Raw genomic sequence first — 22788 nt, forward strand, 5'->3', positions numbered from 1 at the left:
TCCAATTAACCAATAAAATCTTCTAAATTGAAAATTGTGATGTGTTTGACCCTTCTTCATCAAATATTTTTCTATACACATTATAAACAACACCTCTTGCTTGTGATCGCAGCAGCTTTTTCGACATTATCGAAGATTTTTTAGACAAAATCCTAAAAATTATTTATCAACTGCAAAAAAGACAAATAATTTGACAACCAATTGGATAGTTGCATGGAACTATAGTCATATAGTTGTCAAATAAGTTGCCACATGAAAATCTTTTATTTCTTAAATATAAATATGCCATCAGATTCTGGTAGACCTATAGCTTAGTAATTTTTTTTTGTTGGATTTCAGAACGCGTTCTTAAACTTTATTTGCAACTAAAGATTTTTTACCATCTGTTTCTTCTAAAAATATATAATCTGTCTATTGACATTGACACATGACTGATGACATTGAAAGTTTGTCAATTGCCTTTAAATTTTAAAAAATGGAAATTGCCAAATAACAACAAATATGTTTTAATTCATTAATCATTTTACATTTAGGATTTACAAAATCGTTATGTATTTTTTAAAACGCAATAATAACTTTCATTCAATATGTTCTTTTATTCGATTATACAGGTTTGAAATTACAACATAATTTTTATGTCAATATATGAAACAAGGTACTTATTATACCTATCGTAATTTCGCTTTCATTTTAGTAAAAATAGGAAGTCCCATTACGAAGTCCTTAATTTAAAGAAGAACTGTACAGATAAAGAAATAAAAGATGCATTCATACAAATGAGCAAAGAGGTAAGCACTTCATTTTATTATGTGGTTTGTTTCAAAGTAAAACTTTAATTTTAAATTTAAAAATTGCAGCTTCACTTTCATCTGACCCTTGGGGATTGTTGACCTATTACTGTTTCTAGACAAAGACCATTGATAAACTTAATGAAATGTATGCTATATTTATATAACTAAAAAAATAATAATCTGAGGGTGAATCAATCATTCAGTTTAAGCACCTTTTATCTTATATATAAAAATGAATCGCAAAATGTGTTGGTAAGCGCATAACTCGAGAACGGCTGAACCGATTTCGATAATTCTTTTTTTAATAAATTTCTTGAAGTACGAGGATGGATCTTATGTAGAGAAAACGTAAACATGTACCACGGGCGAAGCTGGGGCGGACCGCTAGTTGTTTATATAACTGGCTTTCAAGAGAAATTTTTGTTTCATTGATATATTTTGGTTTGTTTTATTTGCGTCTATAGAATATTAAATGGAAGACCACACCTAGCTTGTAACTCATACATTAATCTATCTAGTGATTTATAAATGAGTTAGCCATCTAGTAGCCAGTAGGTGGTTAGTTCCTTACTTCTCATACTACTAATATTATAGATATATAGGGTTAAATTTTATATTTTTGGTTTAATGGCATTCAAATGCTTTATAAATATAAAATTATAAAGAATAGAAAAAATTTGATCATGAGGCGGGACTCGAACCCGCATCCTTTCGCGCCATACCGTTCATATAAATTTATATAAATAGGGTTAGTTGAACCACTCACCATTCTTCATATTAATTTAATAGTCATCTTATTCTTATTTCAGTATCACCCAGATAAAAACAAAGATGTTAAGGCGCAAGACAAGTTTGTACAAATTGTAGACGCATACAATACCCTGAGCAAGCCGAGCAGCAGAGCACATTACGACCATGTGATGAATGTTGGGGCACAGAGTGCTTCGTATGTTTATAAAACACATAATCCTTATACATATACGTAAGTAATAAGGTAGTAGTTTCATACGTTATGTAATAGAATTTGATTTTTATATAGAACTAGATTTCCGCCCGCGGCTTCGCCCGCGTTTGCAAAGGAAAACCCGCATAGTTCCCGTTCCCGTGGGATTTCCGGGATAAAAACTATCCTATGTGTTAATCCAAGTTACCCTCTATATGTGTGCTAAATTTCATTGTAATCGGTTCAGTAGTTTTTACGTGAAAGAGTAACAAACATCCATACATCCATACAAACTTTCGCCTTTATTTTATATATATATTAGATAAACTCTACAATCGTTATGTATGAATATGACTTGAAATGAAATGCCAGCAAAATTTCACGGAATAGTCATTTCTTTGTAATCTTTAAATTCCTATAGTCCCCAGAAACTTCATTTTAATAAGAGAACCGTTGCATGTCGCTGTTGTAGATCTTATATTGTTTTGAATTATAAATACAGCAAGTTGCATACAGTGGTTCAAACATAAGTTAATAAGTATATTATATTAGATATAAGTTAATTTCCAAATGCTTCTTATTATTTTTCTCATATGTAATTGTATGAGCAAGCCTAGCTATGTATGGATAGCCTGTCTTCATGCCCGAACACAGGAAATAAAACGATTATCGAATATTATATATATAATATATCGAATTATTGATAGTCAAACAATTGTATTATTTTTTAGTTATGGGAAGAATCCATTTCATGATCCACCAAAGCAGTCCAAGAATACAAATACGGACTACTACGGAGTGAAAGGTCTCAAGAAACTGCCAAATATTGCAATAATACTACTTTGTTTTAGTGTGGCTCTAGTTGGGACATTATTTCAAGTTTTTATTATAAGGTATGGCTTTTTAGTTTATAATTTATGTCTAGTTCTTAGTCCTATTTAATAATATTAATTTTGAAGTTTTCATTTAATTTGTTCTAATGAATTTCCCCACACTTGTGTTTTTACATTAATGCCCTGGTTAACCATTAATATTAGATGTTATTTATGAAATCAGCATTTAAATGGTCATCAGTATGAATCTATACATATAATACCTAAATCTGTAGAAGGGTCAATTCTGTACATTGAAAATATTAAAAAAATAAATAGCAGGGGGTGTTACTGGATCGATACCAAGCCCAAATATGTGATTAAAAAATTTTTTGTCTGTCTGTCTGTCTGTCTGTATGTTCAGGCATCACGTGAAAACTAACGGTTCGATTTCGATGAAACTTGGTATAATTATACCTTATTATCCTGGGCATAAAATAGGATACTTTTTATCCCGGAAAAATACGTAGAAAAAACAATAAATCTTAATTTTTCTTAATTTTTCCGCGTGGACGGAGTCGCGGGCGGAAGCTAGTTATAAATATTTTTATTATTGACTAAGCTACTCCAGCAGACGTCATTCTGATCTACTGCCCTATGACGTGTTTTCTCTACACAAAAACTTAGCCTGTTTTAGTCTGTTTGTTTTTGGTCTTATGCATACCGACACATTTGATGATTCATATTTTTTATAAAGACCGACACATTTGGCGATTCATATTTATTATAAAGAAGATAGATTATTAATTCTGATTGATTGTGATTGATTGATATTTCTTTTGCAGACAATCCTATGTCATTCATCGTAGAAGGACACAGGAAAGGTCTATGATGTTGGCTGAAGAGTTGGACAGAGTTCGCTCCAATGCTCAAGGGAAGACTAATGAAGTAAGTATTAAATTGTCTTTATTATCTAGAGATATAGTCTTATCCTTTGCTTTTTAAAAATTAAAATTATTAACAAAACTTCCAAGATTCAAGACAATTCTTCTGATAGTATAGTCAAAATTACCATGGGCGTAGCCACGGTGGAGCAGGGTGGGGCACTTGCCCCACTCTAGCTTTAACCTGGAAGGTAGGTAGATACCTAACCAAATCTAAAAATTGAAGTAAGTACCTACTAACTCTTTTGACTGACTAACACCTAACAAGTGTCATACGCCCAGCGACCAAACGGCTGAAGATTTTTGGATCTATTTCGTGGTGTGGTAGGTGAACTATTGTTCAAAAATTCGAATAACGAATTACACACGAAAAAAGAAAATAGCTGAGGTTTCTATGTTACATGAACTGTAAGAAAAATGAGTATAGTACCCCAATTAGTTACCCCACTAACTTATCCAATTTCACTTTTGTTGTTTTACACGTTCTACAACTCACTGATACTTTTTACTTTACACTTATTCGCCATCGCAAATGCCTTCGCAAATGCCTTCGCGAATGCCTTCGCCAATGCCTTCGCGAATGCCATCGCAAATGCCTTCGCGAATGCCTTCGCGAATGCCTTCGCGAGTGCCTTTGCGAATGCCTTCGCAAATGCCTTCGCGAATGCCTTCGCGAATGCCTTCGCGAATGCCTTCGCGAATGCTTTCGCGAGTGCCTTCGCGAATGCCATCGCGAATGCCTTCGCGAATGCCTTCGCGAGTGCCTTCGCGAATGCCTTCGCAAATGACTTCGCAAATGCCTTCGCAAATGCCTTCGCGAGTGCCTTCGCGAATGCCTTCGGAAATGCTGGCGGTACAGCCGCCGGCATTTGAAGACCTGGATATAACTTTGGGTACATACTTGGTACATACAGTTGCTAGTTACATATTATTTTTTATTGTTGCCCCACCTTGAGCCCATGACTAGCTACGCCCATGAAAATTACTGAAACATTTCTATTATAGTCGAGCCAATTTTAATAGGCAACATTTGAAGTCTATCAATTTTATCTTCATAGGGTGGTAACCTGCTTAAAAACATCGATTAAAGTGAATTAATCGATACGGACTTGAAACATTTGTCAATCGAACTTAAAACGAATCGAACTTTATGTCAATAATTTATGATAATTTTTATTCCTAAGTAATCAATGCATTCGATTCTAGATGTCAGATTTAGATTTTATATAGGTAACGTCTCTGGTATTTTAAAAGAAAAAAGGTTTATTGACACAAAATTGTAGCGACGTCAGTTCTTTAAATCAGAAATTGTTTATTATGTTTAGATTGGTTTATCAGTAAAATCAAATCCTAAAATTACTTGTATCGGTCATTATTATAAATATGTAATCGTAATTGAAAAAAGTTAAGCAAATGTGCAGTTCTAACAAAACGAAATATCATGTTATTCGTCGTCGTTACTAGGTTACGTTGTTGAATTTTGTTGAACTGTCAAATGTTGCCTATTAAAATGGCTCTAGCTCTACTATAGTTTATATTTTTTAAGTATCTTGTACAATAAATTGTTAAAAATACTCATTAATTTATCATTTATTTTTCAGATGCAAACAAAAGCATTATTAGAGAAAATAGTGAATGCAGCAAATCCGACAGTCGCTACTGCGTCTTTAGGACACGCGCTTGCCAACGAGAAAAAATAAAAAAGTCATAAGAAATAAATAGAAGCAGGTGGTGGTATAACTAAAGGGACTTCTCGGAAGGGAAGTCTCGACAGAGCAATACTCACAAATAATAATAATTTATTTCTCATTATGGATTTATGCTGGCTGCTCTGACGAATGTCATTTGACATGACACAAAAAAAATATTTTTGTGACACCATTATTATAAAAGATGTAGAGTGACATATACGATAAATCACAATTAGGGTGATTTACCACTAGAGATGTGCTAAGCTGTGTTACAGCACACATAGTACATCTCCGGTGATAAAGAACCTTATGAGATAGAATATCACTTTTATTTGCTAATGTTTTAAAGAAAATGACATAAATTTTCAGTAACAATTACTGAAAATTGTAAAAATATATTTCTATATGTACAAACTTAAGTGATTGCCTTTTGTGATTATATTATACAGATGTATAATTTAACAAATCCACGAAAATGATTTGAGAACAATTTATTTTTAAATTTGATATTGCAATTTATTTATTAATTAGATTAACGATAAATTATGAGTTATTCAAATTAGAAATAAATATGTTTACTTGATTTTATAGTATACTCAATTTATTAAAAAATGTGCATTAAATAATAAAAAATGCAGTGACTAGGAGTAAATAAATTTTTAGAACAAATTTAACACAAAATTGTAGAAAAAAATACATAAAGATTTTGTGGTTTAACTACCTCAATTTATTTTTGTAAATATTTTATGAGCTGTGTAAATAAAATAGTTAAATTTATTATCTTTTTTTATTTGTCTCGGTAATCTACGTAAAAATTTTTCATTTATGTTTTTATATCTTTATCCAATTTATTTATCTATATGCCAAAATCTACTTTTATATCCTTATATCTATATCCAATTTATTTATTATTGAAATATAAGTAAAAATGCGTAGATAATTGAAACACATTTACCTACAAACTATGACTTTAAAACTTCTCAGTTTAAAGGTGTATGTTACTAATATATAAACTAAAAGAAGTCTTACAAGTCAGTTCTAAATTTATTTTGTACTATAACACAACAAATGTAATAAATGTTATAACTCAGTCTCAGTTCATGGCTTGATTTTGTCACATAAACGTAATGAATAAAATAATATAGTTATGTTATTATATATATTAGGTAGCAAATTTTACTTAATATGTCGCAGACATGTAATATGGCAGAGCATTTATATTGTGAACAAAATAATATTTTGTTGTCTACTGAACTAGGTTATTACTTGTGTCACAGAAAACAGACATAGATGATCCTTATCACTGGGATTTGTAAATATGTAAGTACTAAAGTTCTAAGTAGTTAATACCAGAATAATCTATTCTAAGTATTGAAGCTTAACATTAAAACAGTTCCTTAATAAACACTTTATCCGTAACATGTGGTGGGTCCGGCACAATGATGGGTTCACTTTCTCCGGGTAGTTTTATATCTTTATACGCCCTTTCGTAAAGGCAAGTAAAACCAAACTTTAGGGCAGCTTTAGCGGAGTATTCGCTCGAGGTGTCGATACGTAATAATCTGATGCCGAGGTCCCGAGCTGATTTTCTGTAATTTATAGTTTGTTATTAATGTATTTATGTTAAGTATAGCAATAATTTTATGTAGCAAACCAGAGTGTTAGCGCCCTCTATATTATTTTTATTTAATATTTGATGGGATGAAAGCTATCGTAATAAATTAATTCCTTTTACGGACGGCAGGGGCGCTTTTCAAATTCCCATTTTGACGATAGCTTTCGTGAATCGTGCTCGCGCTCCTGTTTTTTGATGATTGATGAGCGAACATATTACTTCTGATTTAATAATTATGTAACTTTTTTGCTAATTGTTTGAAATATTATTAACAAATTGGTTCTACGAAAGTCGATGGAATCAATTAAAAATTACTCTTTGTCATACATGTAGGTAGTAGAATACGCATTCCGCAAAGTACCAATAGATATTGGGAAATGTTTGGCATCGGAGAATTTAGGATTGATTTTTTCGCTTGGTCATCATGCAATTGGATATTCTATAGTACTCATGCTATAAGTATTTTGCAGTTTTACCGCGTAAATAAGGAAATTATTGTAAAATAAGACGATAAGTATGTTAATTGCGACACCTACAACGGCAGGGTTCTATATAGTAGTTATGTACCTAATAATAATTAAATATCATATTTCTTATATGTAGCGTTTCATATGTTATTGAAATGTGTTATCATCCACTTCTAGAAACTTGTACCTAGTTGAAGCATTAGATATATTATTCCGTCGCTATTGAATAATATTAGGTACCTATAATTCGTTTTACAATTAGTAGTTTCCTAGTTACTTACATATTTTTTTCCACGAATACTTATAAAATATACCTTCAACATTCGTGTATTATAATTACCTATAATATAATCTGTGCTTATACTTACTCTGCTTCTTCCATTAATTTGTTCATAATTCCCTTGTTCCTCCAATTTGAATCGGTTGCCGCTAGTTTAACTTCGAATAATTTATTTTCATTTGGGTATCTTTTAGCAAGCTGAGCATTTTGTTCACGAATAAGCAAGATGTTTAGGATCTTCTTAAATTTTGGGTTCGTGCAGTTTGCTATCATTGTATCGTAGTCTATAGGCTGTAAAATAAATTTTAAATGTAAGTGTATATTTTGTTTACATTCGTGTAATAGATACTATATAGTTAAGTACCTATTTAGAATAGTTTTTCGTTAAGCTTATTGGAATAAACATGCAAACATTGCAGTACTGTAGACCATGGCATTAACCACAACAAACTCACACATTTGACCACAACAACTTGAGTTGAGTGAGTAATACATATCAGTTACGTGTTGTTTTAACTAAATGTCTACTTTTCATGTAAATATTTCAGTTTTTTTTATTTATTACGTGTATATCTTTCAAATACAAATTAAACTTAAACTCTTGTAAAAGTGAAAGTATTTCTTACATAGTCGACAGCACTGATTCCGTTTATAAGAACTCCAATAATTTTTCCATCAGCATCTATGGCCTTAAATGATATTCCGGGTAAAGTGGATCTGCAGTATTCGTCTAAATCAGGGCAATCGTCATCTACCGAAGTGCAGTACTGCAGTTTTTTATTAATCGGTTCGTCGAGAAAGAAATTGCTGGAAGGATAAAAATTTAACTTTAATTAGGTACCTATCTACCAGTATTATATTATCTGTGGCATCTACTAAGATAATAGGTAGGTATATTGATTGCTGCTCCTGGTGTCAAAGTTTAAAGAGATGATGATAAAAATGAAAATAATATGTAAATATTATTTTTACGTGTAGGTATTCCGCGAATGAATGGTGTGTGTAAAAAAGTCGTTTATTATTAGAAACAAGTAAGTGAATATCATAAATCCTCAACTTGACCTTTAAAATATTTTGTTTCCAAAATCAAAATCAAGTATTAGTTCTTTTTTTACCTGCCCATGTACGACTAAACTCCTAATGGTCATGGAAGAGTAAATATAATATTAATTTTGTAGTAATATCACAGACTAATAATACTACGTATGTAATATGCACACTGCACAACGCTGTTTACAGAATGAAAATTATCCCATTTCAACACAGGATATTTTAATTAAACGTGATCAAATGTTTAATTGTACATAAACATTACCTCTAATAATTAGTAGTTTTACTAAAGACTCTTTATCATTTATTTATTTAGTTGCGTAAAACCTCTGCTATCAAACAATAGATCTAATAGGATTTAGAAAGGAGATTAGAATAGGAGAAATGAATAATTTGAATTAGAATTACATTTGGTCTATGTTGTAAGACCTACCTTAATAAAAAATAGTACATAATTTTACGTTATTCTAGACACCAAAACACCATTTTGGACTATTTTAAATTGACTATATTCTCAGAATAAGGTAGCGCGAGGGAATCCCGCTCTAGGCACTATGGCAAATGGCGCCAAAAAGTTTAACGAAGAAAATAATTTAGTAAATACTGGATGGACTAATTTCAACCAATTGTTTTTAAAATTGTTAGTGATACAGTAGTTCTGAATAAGATAACAAATATTTAAAAATTAATTAAGTAGCTATTTTTATAACGAAATCATGTTATTGCTCTATCAAACAAAAGAGGTTAAGTACTTACCGTCTCAATAATTTCATAACTTCCTCGGTATCGTCTTCCACTATCCGTTCAATAGTATAACTGGACATTTTTGCTTTTTTGTAATAAATTTCTTCTGATAGTTTTACTATATTTTGACTGTAACAAAACATAAAATAATTGTACTAGTATCAAAAATAGTATCCAAGGCTAAAACCACGATAGACAGACGAGAGAGTCTTACATGTGAATACTAATGTGTTTTCATAACTCATTATAAAACTAAGTAGGTATGTTAGCCGTCAATATTAGCGATAGCCTTGTCAATGTGTAGTATGTTAGTTTTTGTCTTATTATTGCAAAGGACCAAAAATATATATTATGTAGATAGTGATGCGCTATCAGAAAAAGAGCATCGGTAGCTTTTTTAATGCAACGCAATCTGAATTTGATTGTGAGTAGGTATATTAATAATTTTCAAAATTTTCCATAGGTATGTCTTGTTTTATTGACTAATACGAAAAAAGAAAGAAAAGACGAGTAGAAAAATGAGAAACACCGGTTTATTACCGGTTTGATAACATCTAAAGTTTATGTAGCGTGTGTCAACAAATAGTAAATTACACAAAATACATACTTAACTAACAGTAATATAAAGTGCATCAGAAAAATAATAACGTACATAAAGAGTACATGAGATATTATAATAACTAATTGTAACTCTAGCCTGACCCATGTAAATATCCGCTAGTAAATAATTTCCCTCTGGGCTCTGATGTTTTGTTGAGGCAAGTTATTATTTTATAAAAAATACAAGTAAAAAAATGATGCTCACTTTATCACTCTATTTTTTTAAGATAAAAAAGTATACTCACTGTTATCGTTCATGTGCTTAACAAATATCTATATATAGAATAGTAGAATTGATTTCAAAGATGAAAATGCATTCACTTTTTATTTGTATTTATTCGCGCGTTAATTTTGGCAGCAACCGGTAGCCGTGAATGTTCGACTGGACTGACTGGTAATGCGTAAACATACTGTGATAGATAGCGTCGAGCATTTATGTTGAGTGTCATGGCTTTATCGGAAATCACGTTGGCTATGCTTTGATTGTGATGATAGTGCGTTGTGTTAGTGGAGTCTGGTTGTATTTGGGTGCTACTAAAGGTCGATCATAGTATGAGTGGGTGCTTTTTAAGTTACGCTTTTTTCCATTACAGAGTTACAGATCACTATCTATTGGGCTTCAACTAGGAACCAAATTCTGAACCATAAAAACTATTAAGTATTTGATTTCTTTGACTCTATGCCTTGTTTCACTTTTATTCTGAAATCCTTTCTAAACGGGGTAGAGCTGTGGCGTAGATGGAAAAATAGCGCGTCGAAAAATAATAACAAGTTGCAATAGAGAATATCGTGTAGGTCCTTTAATCTAAAATCTTTAATTTACCAAGAGTATCAAATATTGTCATTCGATGCTTCTTATGTATTCTTATTAATCTCTAGCGATGTGCCAATCCATACTTACTAATATTATAAATGCGAAAGTAACTCTGTCTGTCTGTCTGTTACTCAATCACGCCTAAACTACTGAACCAATTTGCATGAAATTTGGTATGGAGATATTTTGATACCAGAGAATGGACATAGGCCATTTTTATTGCGAAATATGTACCACGGACGAAGCCGGGGCGAACCGCTAGTAATATAATAATGTTACATTTATAACACCCATACTCTGCACTCGTAAATTATTATTACCTGGTAATAAATAGGAAGGTCCGTATGTTCTTCATTAACGATGTAATATTGCTGCGTCACTATTCCACATCGGTTTGTAGTTCGAAGAATTCCCGACTGTTATGATCTCAAAATATGTTTTAACCACTAACAAGCTAATACAAATTTATATTGTAACTAGCTATGCCCTGTGGTTTTATCCGTAGTGCTCCACTCTTGTTTGTCTTAGCATGATGATATAGCCTATAGCCTCCTCGATAAATGGGCTATCTAACATCGAAATAATTTTTAAAATCGGACCAGCAGTTCCTGAGATTAGCGCGTTCAAACAATCAAACAAACTATTCAGCTTTATCATATGTTTTATCCTATGAAGTGAGAATCAGGAAATATTGAAATATGTTTCGAACCAAAGTCAAATCACGAAACTATCATTTGCTCTGGTTTTATTTACAGGAGTAAAATTTTAATTAGAACTGCGACTTGTGATTCGGGCCAAACCCGATTTCAGGATAAACTAGTTTTACCTAGGCTAAACTAGTTTGACCTATACACGATCGGATGATTATAGTTTTATTAGAGAGTATTTTTTTATTTAATTTCCGGGTATTCTTAAATGTTTGTCTTGCATTTGCATCTGTTCGTGGAACAGAATTTGTTGTAACTGCATCACACAAAACTTTGCCCTGATCCAACTGAATGTCTCATACCTGCAGTCCTTAATTATATTTCAGAGCCTTGGTTGATGGTTCACATCTGCAAGTTCTGAAAAAGCTTGATTACAAAACTAGTTTATCCTGGGTGTGTGCGTACTTTTTTTAGGAGCTATACCCGCTAGGTATACCAGTTCATCCGATCGTGTATAGGACGAACTTATTTAGCCTAGGCAAAACTAGTTTGTCCTGAAATCGGGTTTGGCCGGTAACACCGTTTAAGGATTTGTAATTCAGAAAAAAATAACTGGACATAACAATAGGTAATTACAGACAGGTATCTAAATATGTATCTAAATGGCTCTAAAGAAGGCTACGGCAAATTGATTTTCCTGAACGAAGTAGCTAGATGAGCTTATCTCGACTGTCGAAGTAGCGACGGGCATATTATTTTAATGCCCAATACATGCACCAATATAATTGATGTACATAATCAGTACAGAAAATTTATCTAGAATGGAGAATATTGAAAAAGCTAGGGCAATATGTGCGTTATAACTTTATTCGTAGTGCTTTTAGGGCTTCACATAACCGGTAGAGACGCTAGATCACACTGTTGTAGTACTTCGTCGTAGTGAATTATAGCAAATTATTTTCTAAGCGTTACAATACAATTTTAGGAACTTTCAGGTCTCGTATCATTAATAACAATAATTAAAGATCGAAGTTTTTAACGGACTTTACCCAAGTAAAACATAAGGTTCTCTATTTTTAGCGAATTCATATACATTTAAAAGAGTTCCTTTATAAAAACTTTGTCCGTTGTATGTGGGGGATCAGGCACGACGATTGGTTTGCCGTTATATGTAATATCTGCGTAACGTCTCTCGTAAATGCACGTAAAGCCGAGTTTTTCAGCAGCTTTGGCTGAGTAGAAGCTAGATGTGTCTATCTGGATCAATCTGATGCCATGTTCTCTTGCTATTTTTCTGTAAATTATAAATAACTCGTTATTGAATGATTGACTGTATATTCTGTATATTGGCAGTAGGTACTGTTACAATAAAAATTGTGCTTAAGATTAATTAAACAAAGTAATTTACATAATTATATAGCCGACCGGGTAAAAGGGTATTAAGTGCAAGTAGAGTATCATATACCTACCTACTTACACCAGTAGACTAAATATAATTTCCGGCTATGAAATATTTTTATGTGTGAATCATATTATATTCGTCGTAATAGTGTCATAAATGTAATTAATCATCATACATAAGATTAATTAGTAAGATTTTAGTTGGTGTATGTTTGTTGGTATATGATACACATGTGAATGGTGTATGCAAAAACGCTCGATCTGTCATCTGTATGATTTTTTTTCAAATAGGTGTTCACAGTTCACCGTGTTCTATGTCGAGCGCTCGCATAGAGCCCTTTTGATGGAGCTGCATTCATATCTTTTTCATTTAACAAATAAATAATAATATTTTCGTATCTTTTGTTATTTTTTCAGCTTTATGACCTCAAGATATTTTTTAGAAAATAAACAACTACCTATAGACAGAATGCGAGATTCTAGCCACTCGCACTAACAAACTATGTTATTCAAGTCCATTATTCAATTAAATATATTACAATAAAATCCTTACTGAGCTTCCTCCATCAATTTTTTCATAACTCCCCTATTCCTCCACGCCTTGTCAGTGGCCGCAAGGCTGATGTAAAATGATTCTCTATCATCCGGATATTTCTCTTGTAAATTAGCTCCCGATCTTCCGGCAATTACTCGCATGAACTTTTGTATTTTTATGTTTTCGTATTTGTCTATGTTTAGTAGGTAGTCAATTGGCTGAAATAATTTATAGGAATTAAATGCTGTCAAAGAGAGACATGAATTAAATTGGAATTCAAATACAAACTAAGAAAACTGAATTTTTTAACGTTATATTTTGTTCATATTACATGTCTTAACAATTTAGTAGTTACATGATTGTACTTTTTTATTATAATAATTCCGTAATATTATAAATTATCATTACTCTACGTCTACATTTGGCAACCGGATAATTAAGTGGCATTATAAATATATCAAGAAATATAATACATTTTAGGGAAAAAACTAACATAAATTTATAAAACTATATTTAGGTAAATGGTAAATGGGTAAATGGATAACTACAAGTTAATTTTAGATTTTTCTAAAATTGTTGAATATTCAAGGAATTTATGTTTTCTCTTTTATAAGATACTTACCTATCATAAGTATTATTTACTGATTTTTAAATTAAAGACCGCATAATTGATAAACAAGCATAACCGAAGCATCACATTAGAAAAAAAAATGATGTTTGATTTTACTTGATTTTTTTTTTACACATATTGGATGTAGAAATAGAGAAAAAAATCAGGGAGACAACGCCAAAAGAATAACATTTTAAATAATTCTTAGATACTTACGTCATGAATAAGACCTATAGTATTTACAAGAGCTCCTATAATATTTCCTTCAACATCTTTTGCTATCACTGAAAGTGTTGTCAGAATATTTCGGCAATATTCCTCTAACTCAGGACAATATTCAGTTTCTGATGTGCAATATTCTAATGATTTAATCAGCGGTTCATCAAGGAAGTATGTTCTGTAATAAAATTGGATTTATTGACATAATTGAGATGCTTGGTCATGAAATTATTCTGCAAATAGTTTGGCATAGTTGATGCTTATAATGAAAATATTCATATTATGAAAAAAAAAATATACGAAAAATAGCATAAGTACCTTTTTAAAAATTTGATCACATTGTCAATGTCGTTTATCGTCACACGTTTGATGTGGAAGTGTATCATTTTGCTTCTTTGTGTAGAATTATAATATTTTCTTGAAACTGATAGATAAGTAATAAGTAATAACTCTAGAACGAACATATAAATAAATTAAGTTACCAAAACACATACCTAAATAGGTACTTTGTTGTATTTTGTTTTATTTAATAGTTTTTAAAATACAAATAACAATAGTGTTGTTTCACTGTTAACAGATGCATATTAATTAATGGTTTATCTCTCAAAGTTAGCTATAAATATAATATAATTTAGCAGCATGGGAAATCCCATGGAGTTCTCTTGCCAGATAAAGGGTATTATGATTATTTCGGGGACAGAAAATTTCCAAATATCTGAATTAATCTAATTATTTATTATTTTAATACGACATAATATTATGAAGGATTGTTCATCTATATCGACAATATTATAAAATTATAGACGAATGATAAATCGCGTTTTAATTGTAAGAGTATTAAATTTATTCATATGAATAATTATTGGGAATTTTTATTCACTTACCTTTTTTCTTAATATGAATTATCTGTTTCAGAGTGTCCGTATAATATGGATAACTTATAAGTTTGTAAATTAAATATGTCCAAGTATCTTTTCTCCAAATGTGTTTAAACGAAACGAATGTTCAACTCTATGTGCTTCAAAGGCTAATGAATAACTGCCAGGGCGACAATTTGTTTAAACGAAATTTTTATACAAGACAATTAAGATTAATAATTGCGAATTGTATCACTCAAAAATAAGGAAAAATTATAAGCATTCAGAACCATTACAAAGTTTTGAGAACATCGCAAAAACTAAATTTTTTTTTCGTGTAAGTAACTAACTACTTAATAATTATTCGGTCTTTTTTTTTTTTTTTCGTGCGACGTTCTCAAAATATATATAAGGTATTACATTAATCTTGTAGTTGAATATTTTGAATTTCTATCCAAAATCCAGATATGCATTATCTAGTAAACTGACTCTTGAAAAAGTATATTTATAGAATGTAGAGCACAAAACTATATCTCGATATAGTTCTGTAATGTAGAGGTATCAAAATGAAGAATATATTTTTAAAATATTTTGTTATTGTATGTAACGAATATTTAGATTAGAAACATTTCCATTTCTATTTTTTTTCACGTAAATCAATATCTACTCTTTTATGATTTATTGACAAATTCGTTGCTTTTAATATTACATTATGTTTATTGCTATCAATTATGTGAATAATTATTTTGTAGTTTTCCCAATTATTTTCCTCAAAGAAATGACGTAGCACAAAGTTAAAATTTGACAATGTATTAACTATTACGTCAAAGGGGCCTCATCTAGTGAAGATTGTGTGACTCAGTGATTCAAATAATAATTTATATTATGAGGTAATATTGTGAGATATTCATAATTAAATAAGGGCCTTTAGGATTTAAGTTAAAAAAAAAAAAAAAACAAAATTATATTATGTGCTGATATACTATTTAGACATTAAATTATAACATATAATTAAAGACTATGGAAAATATATCTATGATATTCGTGGATACAGATATCAGAAAATACAGTAAAAAAATCTAAATTGATCTGATATTAGCTCTCGCTCTCTATCATCAAGAGTTCTAATGTAAAAATTGTAGTTCAGATTATAGGTACTTTTTTCTAAGAGCGTTTCTGAGATAATAAAAAGATTTAAAATCACCATAATATGTTGTAAGATTGTTGCATGGCTGGTCAATGTTGAATATTGTTTAAATAAGGGTAGGTTATAGAAAAATAAAACACGCAAGTTTAGTTACATCAGATTTATTCGATTAATTATTATTAATTATTATCAATACAAAAGGTACACGCTAATACTAAGATACAATTTTACAAAACAATATTGCATCACATAAATTTTGACTATGTCAACAATTGACGCTTAAAATAAAAATATCTTAACGTTTGTACATAATAAAGGAACTACTAACTAAAGCTACTCAAATTCATTTTTAAAATATTATGTATAAAGTATATGCTATTTTATTTCTGCAGGCGTTAAAATTTAACAATTATTATGACACTCAATTTTGCCTTTTCTTAACGAAAATATCTAATTAACAAAATTTTATAATAAGAATGTTACATATAACTAAAATGAATTTTACACAGCCTTAAAACCTAAAATTATTGTAGGTACATACATGCAAACAATTTTTTGGTTTATAGTACATACTGAATTTTAAAAATCCTTCTTGATGATACAGGCATTTTTAAAATTACCATATTCGACAATATGTAAAGTAATATCTTATTTCATAAAAATCTTAACATAATATTATGCGGTTTTAATAGCAAGTATGTTTTACAAACTGCTATTTTTTCTTGAAAATTGAGCGAAAAATTGTGTTTTTTATAATAATTATTGTTACATAAAAAAAAATGAAATCAAATTACTTTGGAATGTGGTTATCCGATAAAGCATTAAAAATACATATATTATCATTATACTATAACAGCCAATACTTGATTTCGAATCTATATTTTTGTAAGCACTAAAATAATACTAAAATTAGACCTATGTTAAAATGACGAATTACAATTAAAAGTTAACTCTATAAACATATTGCCTTAGTCTGAATTATTCGCTTTTTGAAAGCGAAGCCTTTTTTGCTCTTGTCTCTTTTAATTACCTGAAAAATAAAAACAAAACTTAATAATGGTAAAAGAATTTAGTTATATACATTGCACTATAGGATTTATTTATATTTGAGATTTACAGACAGAATTAGCTTCGTTGTTATCACTTATTTCACTTAGTTGCCTGGAAGAGATGACTTATATAAGTATTTGTTACTTATATAAGTAATTGTTACTTATATGACTTATTTAAGTAATTGTTACTTATATGACTTATTTAGGTAATTGTTACCTATATAAGTCATCTGCTGCAATTTTTTTGGCATAAATTTTGTTTGAACAAACGAGTCAGTGGCAGCTCGGAATAGAGCACGCTGTATACCTACGTTCTTGCAGTTGTAACACAATAAATAAATATAAAATATATAAACTACTTACTTCACAGCTGCTTGATATACACTCTTGCTTCCAAATGCGGTGGGTCGGGTTGAGGCGCGTATGGCAGCTCGGAATAGAGCACGCTGTATACGTTCTTATAGTTGAGGCGTTCAGCCGCCGCGGCGGAAAACGCGGAGGTCGTGTCTATGCGGGACGCGCTTGCGCCGATTTCGCGGGCTAAGCGTCTGATAAATAAATTAATAAATATAAATAAAAATAGATATAGAGGCACCTTATAATATAGGGATGGAATAAAGTATCCTGTTGAAATCACTATTACTTTATGGAATTGTCTCGAAAAATTATCATCGAATATCGGAACCATTTCAAGAAAGCGTTCTCATAAGCCTGTAACTATTTTTAAAGGTTTACAATTATTGTATAGAATATAGATAATACTTTATTGGATGGATATAATTTTATTTGACAAGGCTTAAAAATATGGCCCTAAGAGTGAAAGTTTCCTGATCAACTAAGAAAGTAGATATGAAAATCTTAAAGAAAGAAACTGTTATGAAAATGTTGAAGTGAAGCTAGGACATTGACTAAAACCTGACTAAAACCTATGTACTGTGTACAATGTGCATATAACAATACGTAGGACGGTCGTAGGTATGTCAAGACGCACATGGTGACAGCCCGGAAGCTAATAGCAGACAATTTCGCAATTATACAATTTAATCATTAGCATGTCATTCATGTTTATTGGATTTGTGTTATTAGTTTAATTGTATAATCTTTATTATTGCTTAGCTAACAAAGATACATATTGGTCTGCGCTCTGCAGAGCTATCGAGATATTTCCGGGTTGAGAGTTCATTGAAATAAGCCATTTAAAAATATTACTTCACGTGCAGTTAACAATAATGATAAAAATGTGCGTCATTGACATTTTTTAACATAAAGTGGGGTGTTTCTTGTAATGTTCTGTAAAAGATCGTATATTTTACGATATTTTTAGTAGATACGTGTACGTAAAAAAACTTTAATTTTAGCAAGAGTTAAATAACAAAGGTCGTATCATTTTGAAATATTAGAGAATGGAGGTTCTATTTCGGGTACATGTTCTAGAATGACTTTACGTCTGGCGATGAAAACTATGTATATGTTCAATATATTTGTTTTATTATTTTGGTATAAACATATGATATAAATGTCTTGTAGTGGAATTCAGACAGAACCAAATACATAAAGTTTAGAAACAATTAATTCTACTAATTATAGAAAGACTTATAAAACTGTTAATAATAGCTGATATGATTAACAAGACACAGATCTCATGATATATAATCACTGATTAACTTACGCTCCTGATAACAAACAATGAATGCAATTAAAACTTATCCAGTGTCAATTACTGCAATAATTAGACAATTCAAACATGAATAATTAACGACTTACTTCCTAAATAAGATCACAATAGCATCGAGGTGAACTAGTGAATCATTTAGGTCTATAAATCACGACGTGTGTCACATGTCTGAAACTCATGCGGAATCGATCATAATAAGACTCCTGTTTTGTGACTAATTTATCTGAAGTCATAGCCTATTCTATGCCGGATGCACATTGTATTGGAAATCAGGCGAGTGGTTAGTGTATAAGGACACTAAACCAAACAATAAATAGCTTAAGGTCCATTCAGTCCATGACATCAAAAGCAGCGACCACAATATGATCGTGATAGTGAAATCCTAATTGAAGCTTCACTGCCTCTGCACCGGATTTATAGCGTAGATTTCACAAATTTTCATTAATATCACAGTCCGATGGGAGATACGTGAAGATCTAATAGCACCTCCATCCATCCACTAATAAATTGTTAATTTTTTTTTAATAAAATGTATGAGCAGATCTATTTTATAGATGAATCTGGGCAGACCAACGAGGCCGCAGGCAGCTAAATATTGTAATGTGAAAATTCCAGTTGATACCTGAGTTAACCTTGTTATGAAAAAAGCCGACGCTTATTTCTTTTTCTCAAGATATTTACATAAGATTAAGTGACCGTATTTATTTATTGGAATAATTGTTTTATATTATATTACGTTTTTTTTAAATAATATGTACATTTATTAAGGTAACTCAATTTAATCTTGACAAATCCGAAATTAAAATTCCACGGCGTCTTTTTCACAAGAGGTTATGTGAAACTTACAAAACTGTTTTACATACTCACAATTACATTGTGTTACTTTCATTCTTGTTTCTTGGAGCATTATTATGTTGCATTTAAATATAATTCATTATCTCTATAAAAACGTGGCTTACATTAAACTTGACCCAAGAAATCAAGAATTATCGTTAATTAAATCAAGAAATGTCCACTACGGCACCTTGGCCTAAACCTGGGATTCTAGAAACTCATTGAGACCTAAACAGAACCATTATTAATAAGGCATTTAACATGACTAACAGATATTATTATAAAATAATAATTATAGTTCGTTAAAGGTTTTGCAAGCATGAAAAAAGATCAACGCTATTACGCGGTTTAAACGTTCATTATAGTATTTCTATGACATTAAATACCTACGGTTAGTTCAGGATACATCGCCCATTTTTGCAAGTGACTACTTGAGAACCCTCAAATCAAAATTTTTTATCCTTGTTATCCCTGTTAGCTACCACAATCGAGACTTTCGTACACGAAATTATTGGGCGTCTCATCAAAATAAAGCTACAAACGGAAAATTAGCTTGATAGTAGTCACTTGCAAAAATGGGCGATGTATCCTGAACTAGGTGTTGTCTTATTTTTAAACGTTGCGTTTAAGATTTTCATTCTGTACTTATGCTTATCATATTATGCTATATAGCATAGTATTTATCATTATCAGCTTACACCTGATAAAAATAAATACTTAACTATTACGAAAGAAAAAATTATAAATGTTGGGCACAAAAAAGCACCTTTTATAAACTTAATTTGGAGATACTTCGTAGATTAACATTTTGAACATGATATCGTATAATTACTCAAAAGGAAAATTATTTATATTGTATATTCAGCAGATTCTTGAGGGCGGAGGCTAAGGAACTGAGAACCTATTGTTGTGCGTATATTTGCATTGTCACTTGCAAACAACATTTAGACAAAATTATTAAATTAAACGAAAGTGAATAATTATGTCTACACAAATTATTCAGGGGAATGATTTATTTGTAATGTTTTAACCAAAATTCACCACCACATTACTAATTATGACACTTTCTAATAAAAATTATAATAAGATTAATATTTCGTTCAATACACAATCTTCGAAAGAGATTATTATTATTTATAAATTTCTTTGTGCTCCTTGTTTGGATTGTAATTATATTTTTTACATAGCTAGTAACTAAACAAAGCCTTCTAAGGACAAATTGATTAAGTGTACAATTATTTAATAAGGCGATTGTGGTCATTTTTTATTATTTCTAAACTGTTTTGCGTCAAAACTGCGGATGCAAAAAAAGAATTGCATATAAGAACATATTTTACTATGTTGCTTTTTTAATGGATTAAAATATATTTTAATAACATTGATAAGGTTACTAGGTACTTCTTAAATTTTAAAGCAGATGTTGTGCATAGATTTCTCCGACATTATAGGTGGTGACTTTATGAGAATTTCTTTGAAATAGGTACTAGACGATCGTAATCAAACTTTGGCAGTGAGAATTATTCTCGTTTAAAATTTTTCTATAGGCGGTCAAGGAAAATGACAGCACGCGCCATTTTCCTCGGCCACATAAACATATCTCTACCTTATAGAGCTGTATCGTTTGCATGCTGCTTATTTAAAAAAAAAAGACGTGTGGCACTCGGGGACTGCCGCGGTAAAGCATGCCTTCAAGCCACACCTCCGCGCTTGTCGGAGTGGGGAGCGTGAGGTTTTCTTGTTACGGAATTTCTGGATTCGGTCCCTTCGCTCAAGGCCCGCGATAGAAGCTATGCACTAGCATAAAATTAGGGAAATAGGGGCGGAATAATAAATCCGTCACTGCTGTTAATAATTATACTGCTGACAGCATAATCTTAGGCGCTGTGAAACTATGGCAACAATGCAATACATAAGAACGTACCTATTATCATATATAATGTACTGCTTGTCAGTTGCTCTGCAATTATGTTGGTAGTTATCGATTATAATCACGGTAATATACATGTCATGCATAATATAAAGATTGATTTATACGTGGACCTCAGACAACCTATGGTGGTATCGAGAATTTTCCAATAGGTGGTACCTACCCCTTTACCTATAAATATCGAATCGTACAATTCATGATTTCTATCTGAGGGATGAAAAAAACGAGGATTAGAGAAAAGAGGTACCTATACTTCTCTTAGTCCTGCGATTTACAAGGAAAGAAAGAAGTAAAGAAGTTATATTGAACATACCATAATACTACTGAAGGAAAATAAACAAGAGTAGTAAATTTCATGTCAAATTAATTTTGCAACAAGAGAAAGCGATAACTGTTCTATAATCCCTTATCAAATACAGTTACAAGAATAAATATTAACTTACTAAATAAGTGTAAAAGTTTGTATGGATGTGAAGTGTTTGTTTCTCTTTCGTGTAAAATAGGGCTAAAACGTATGTAATATGTATGCACTATAGCTACAGAATAGTTTTATATCCTTTTCAAATTCGCAAAGCACGCATAACTGAAGGCTAAATCTAACAATGTAGGTATGTATTAATTAAATTGTACTTAACAAATACTAATCAACCACAGACAATAAACCGCAACATGTTTTATGACATTCAATCACGAATCACACCTCTTTCGGTTCCGCCAACTTTTTACTACCGTGTTTCAAAGAAAATCAAATCAATGAATGTTGACAGTAACTTTTATGTGCCCATTTTAAGGCGAACAGGTATTATTTCCGCGATATAAAAAAGTATTGCAAAGAATCTAGTCGATTGAATAAGTATGTGGTATTGTTACAATCTCTGCACATACGTGTCGCATAATAAATCTTAATATAGCTTTATTATGCTGCATATTAGATTTAATGTATTGGAAACCTTAAATGCAAGATATATATGATTATAATCTAAACTGAAGCATTTTTCAATTATATTTATTACGTCTTTACAATGTAACATTACTGGCTAGTAATAACTGGCTTTTTGCATAGTTGCTAAGTAGTTAGGACCATTCAAAGAAAATCTCCCTTCATCATTATAACATAACGTTTCGTTCTTATC

At 30.9% G+C, this 22788-nt stretch overlaps 4 protein-coding genes across 4 annotated transcripts in view; 1 reads left to right on the forward strand and 3 right to left on the reverse strand.

Moving 5' to 3' along the window:
• The first annotated feature begins 467 nt into the window (after positions 1–467).
• LOC123697349 (dnaJ-like protein 60) lies at positions 468–5957 on the forward strand. The gene is made up of 6 exons (XM_045643829.1): positions 468–611; positions 695–788; positions 1601–1773; positions 2466–2627; positions 3392–3494; positions 5092–5957. Exons 1-6 carry the CDS (start codon positions 550–552, stop codon positions 5188–5190), a joined length of 693 nt encoding a protein of 230 aa, XP_045499785.1. The 5' UTR covers positions 468–549; the 3' UTR covers positions 5191–5957.
• Positions 5958–6323: 366 nt separating this feature from the next.
• On the reverse strand, positions 6324–10324 carry LOC123697350 (arylalkylamine N-acetyltransferase 1-like). Its single transcript, XM_045643830.1, has 5 exons — positions 10183–10324; positions 9350–9466; positions 8170–8350; positions 7632–7834; positions 6324–6770 (listed from the first exon to the last, which is right to left on the reverse strand). Exons 2-5 carry the CDS (start codon positions 9415–9417, stop codon positions 6566–6568), a joined length of 657 nt encoding a protein of 218 aa, XP_045499786.1. The 5' UTR covers positions 9418–9466; positions 10183–10324; the 3' UTR covers positions 6324–6565.
• Positions 10325–12280: 1956 nt separating this feature from the next.
• LOC123697229 (arylalkylamine N-acetyltransferase 1-like) lies at positions 12281–14576 on the reverse strand. The gene is made up of 4 exons (XM_045643667.1): positions 14482–14576; positions 14161–14341; positions 13353–13552; positions 12281–12692 (listed from the first exon to the last, which is right to left on the reverse strand). Exons 1-4 carry the CDS (start codon positions 14547–14549, stop codon positions 12494–12496), a joined length of 648 nt encoding a protein of 215 aa, XP_045499623.1. The 5' UTR covers positions 14550–14576; the 3' UTR covers positions 12281–12493.
• Positions 14577–16736: 2160 nt separating this feature from the next.
• Positions 16737–22788, reverse strand: part of LOC123697227 (arylalkylamine N-acetyltransferase 1-like) — a 31111-nt gene continuing 25059 nt past the window's right edge. Inside the window, exons 5-6 of the mRNA XM_045643666.1 lie at positions 17583–17767; positions 16737–17197 (exon numbers count right to left, since the gene is read on the reverse strand). Of these exons, the coding sequence (XP_045499622.1) occupies positions 17584–17767 (184 nt within the window). The 3' untranslated portion in view covers positions 16737–17197; position 17583. The remainder of the gene's footprint in view (positions 17198–17582; positions 17768–22788) is intronic.

This window comes from Colias croceus, chromosome 14 (assembly GCF_905220415.1).
Source record: "Colias croceus chromosome 14, ilColCroc2.1".
Classification (NCBI taxonomy): domain Eukaryota; kingdom Metazoa; phylum Arthropoda; class Insecta; order Lepidoptera; family Pieridae; genus Colias; species Colias croceus.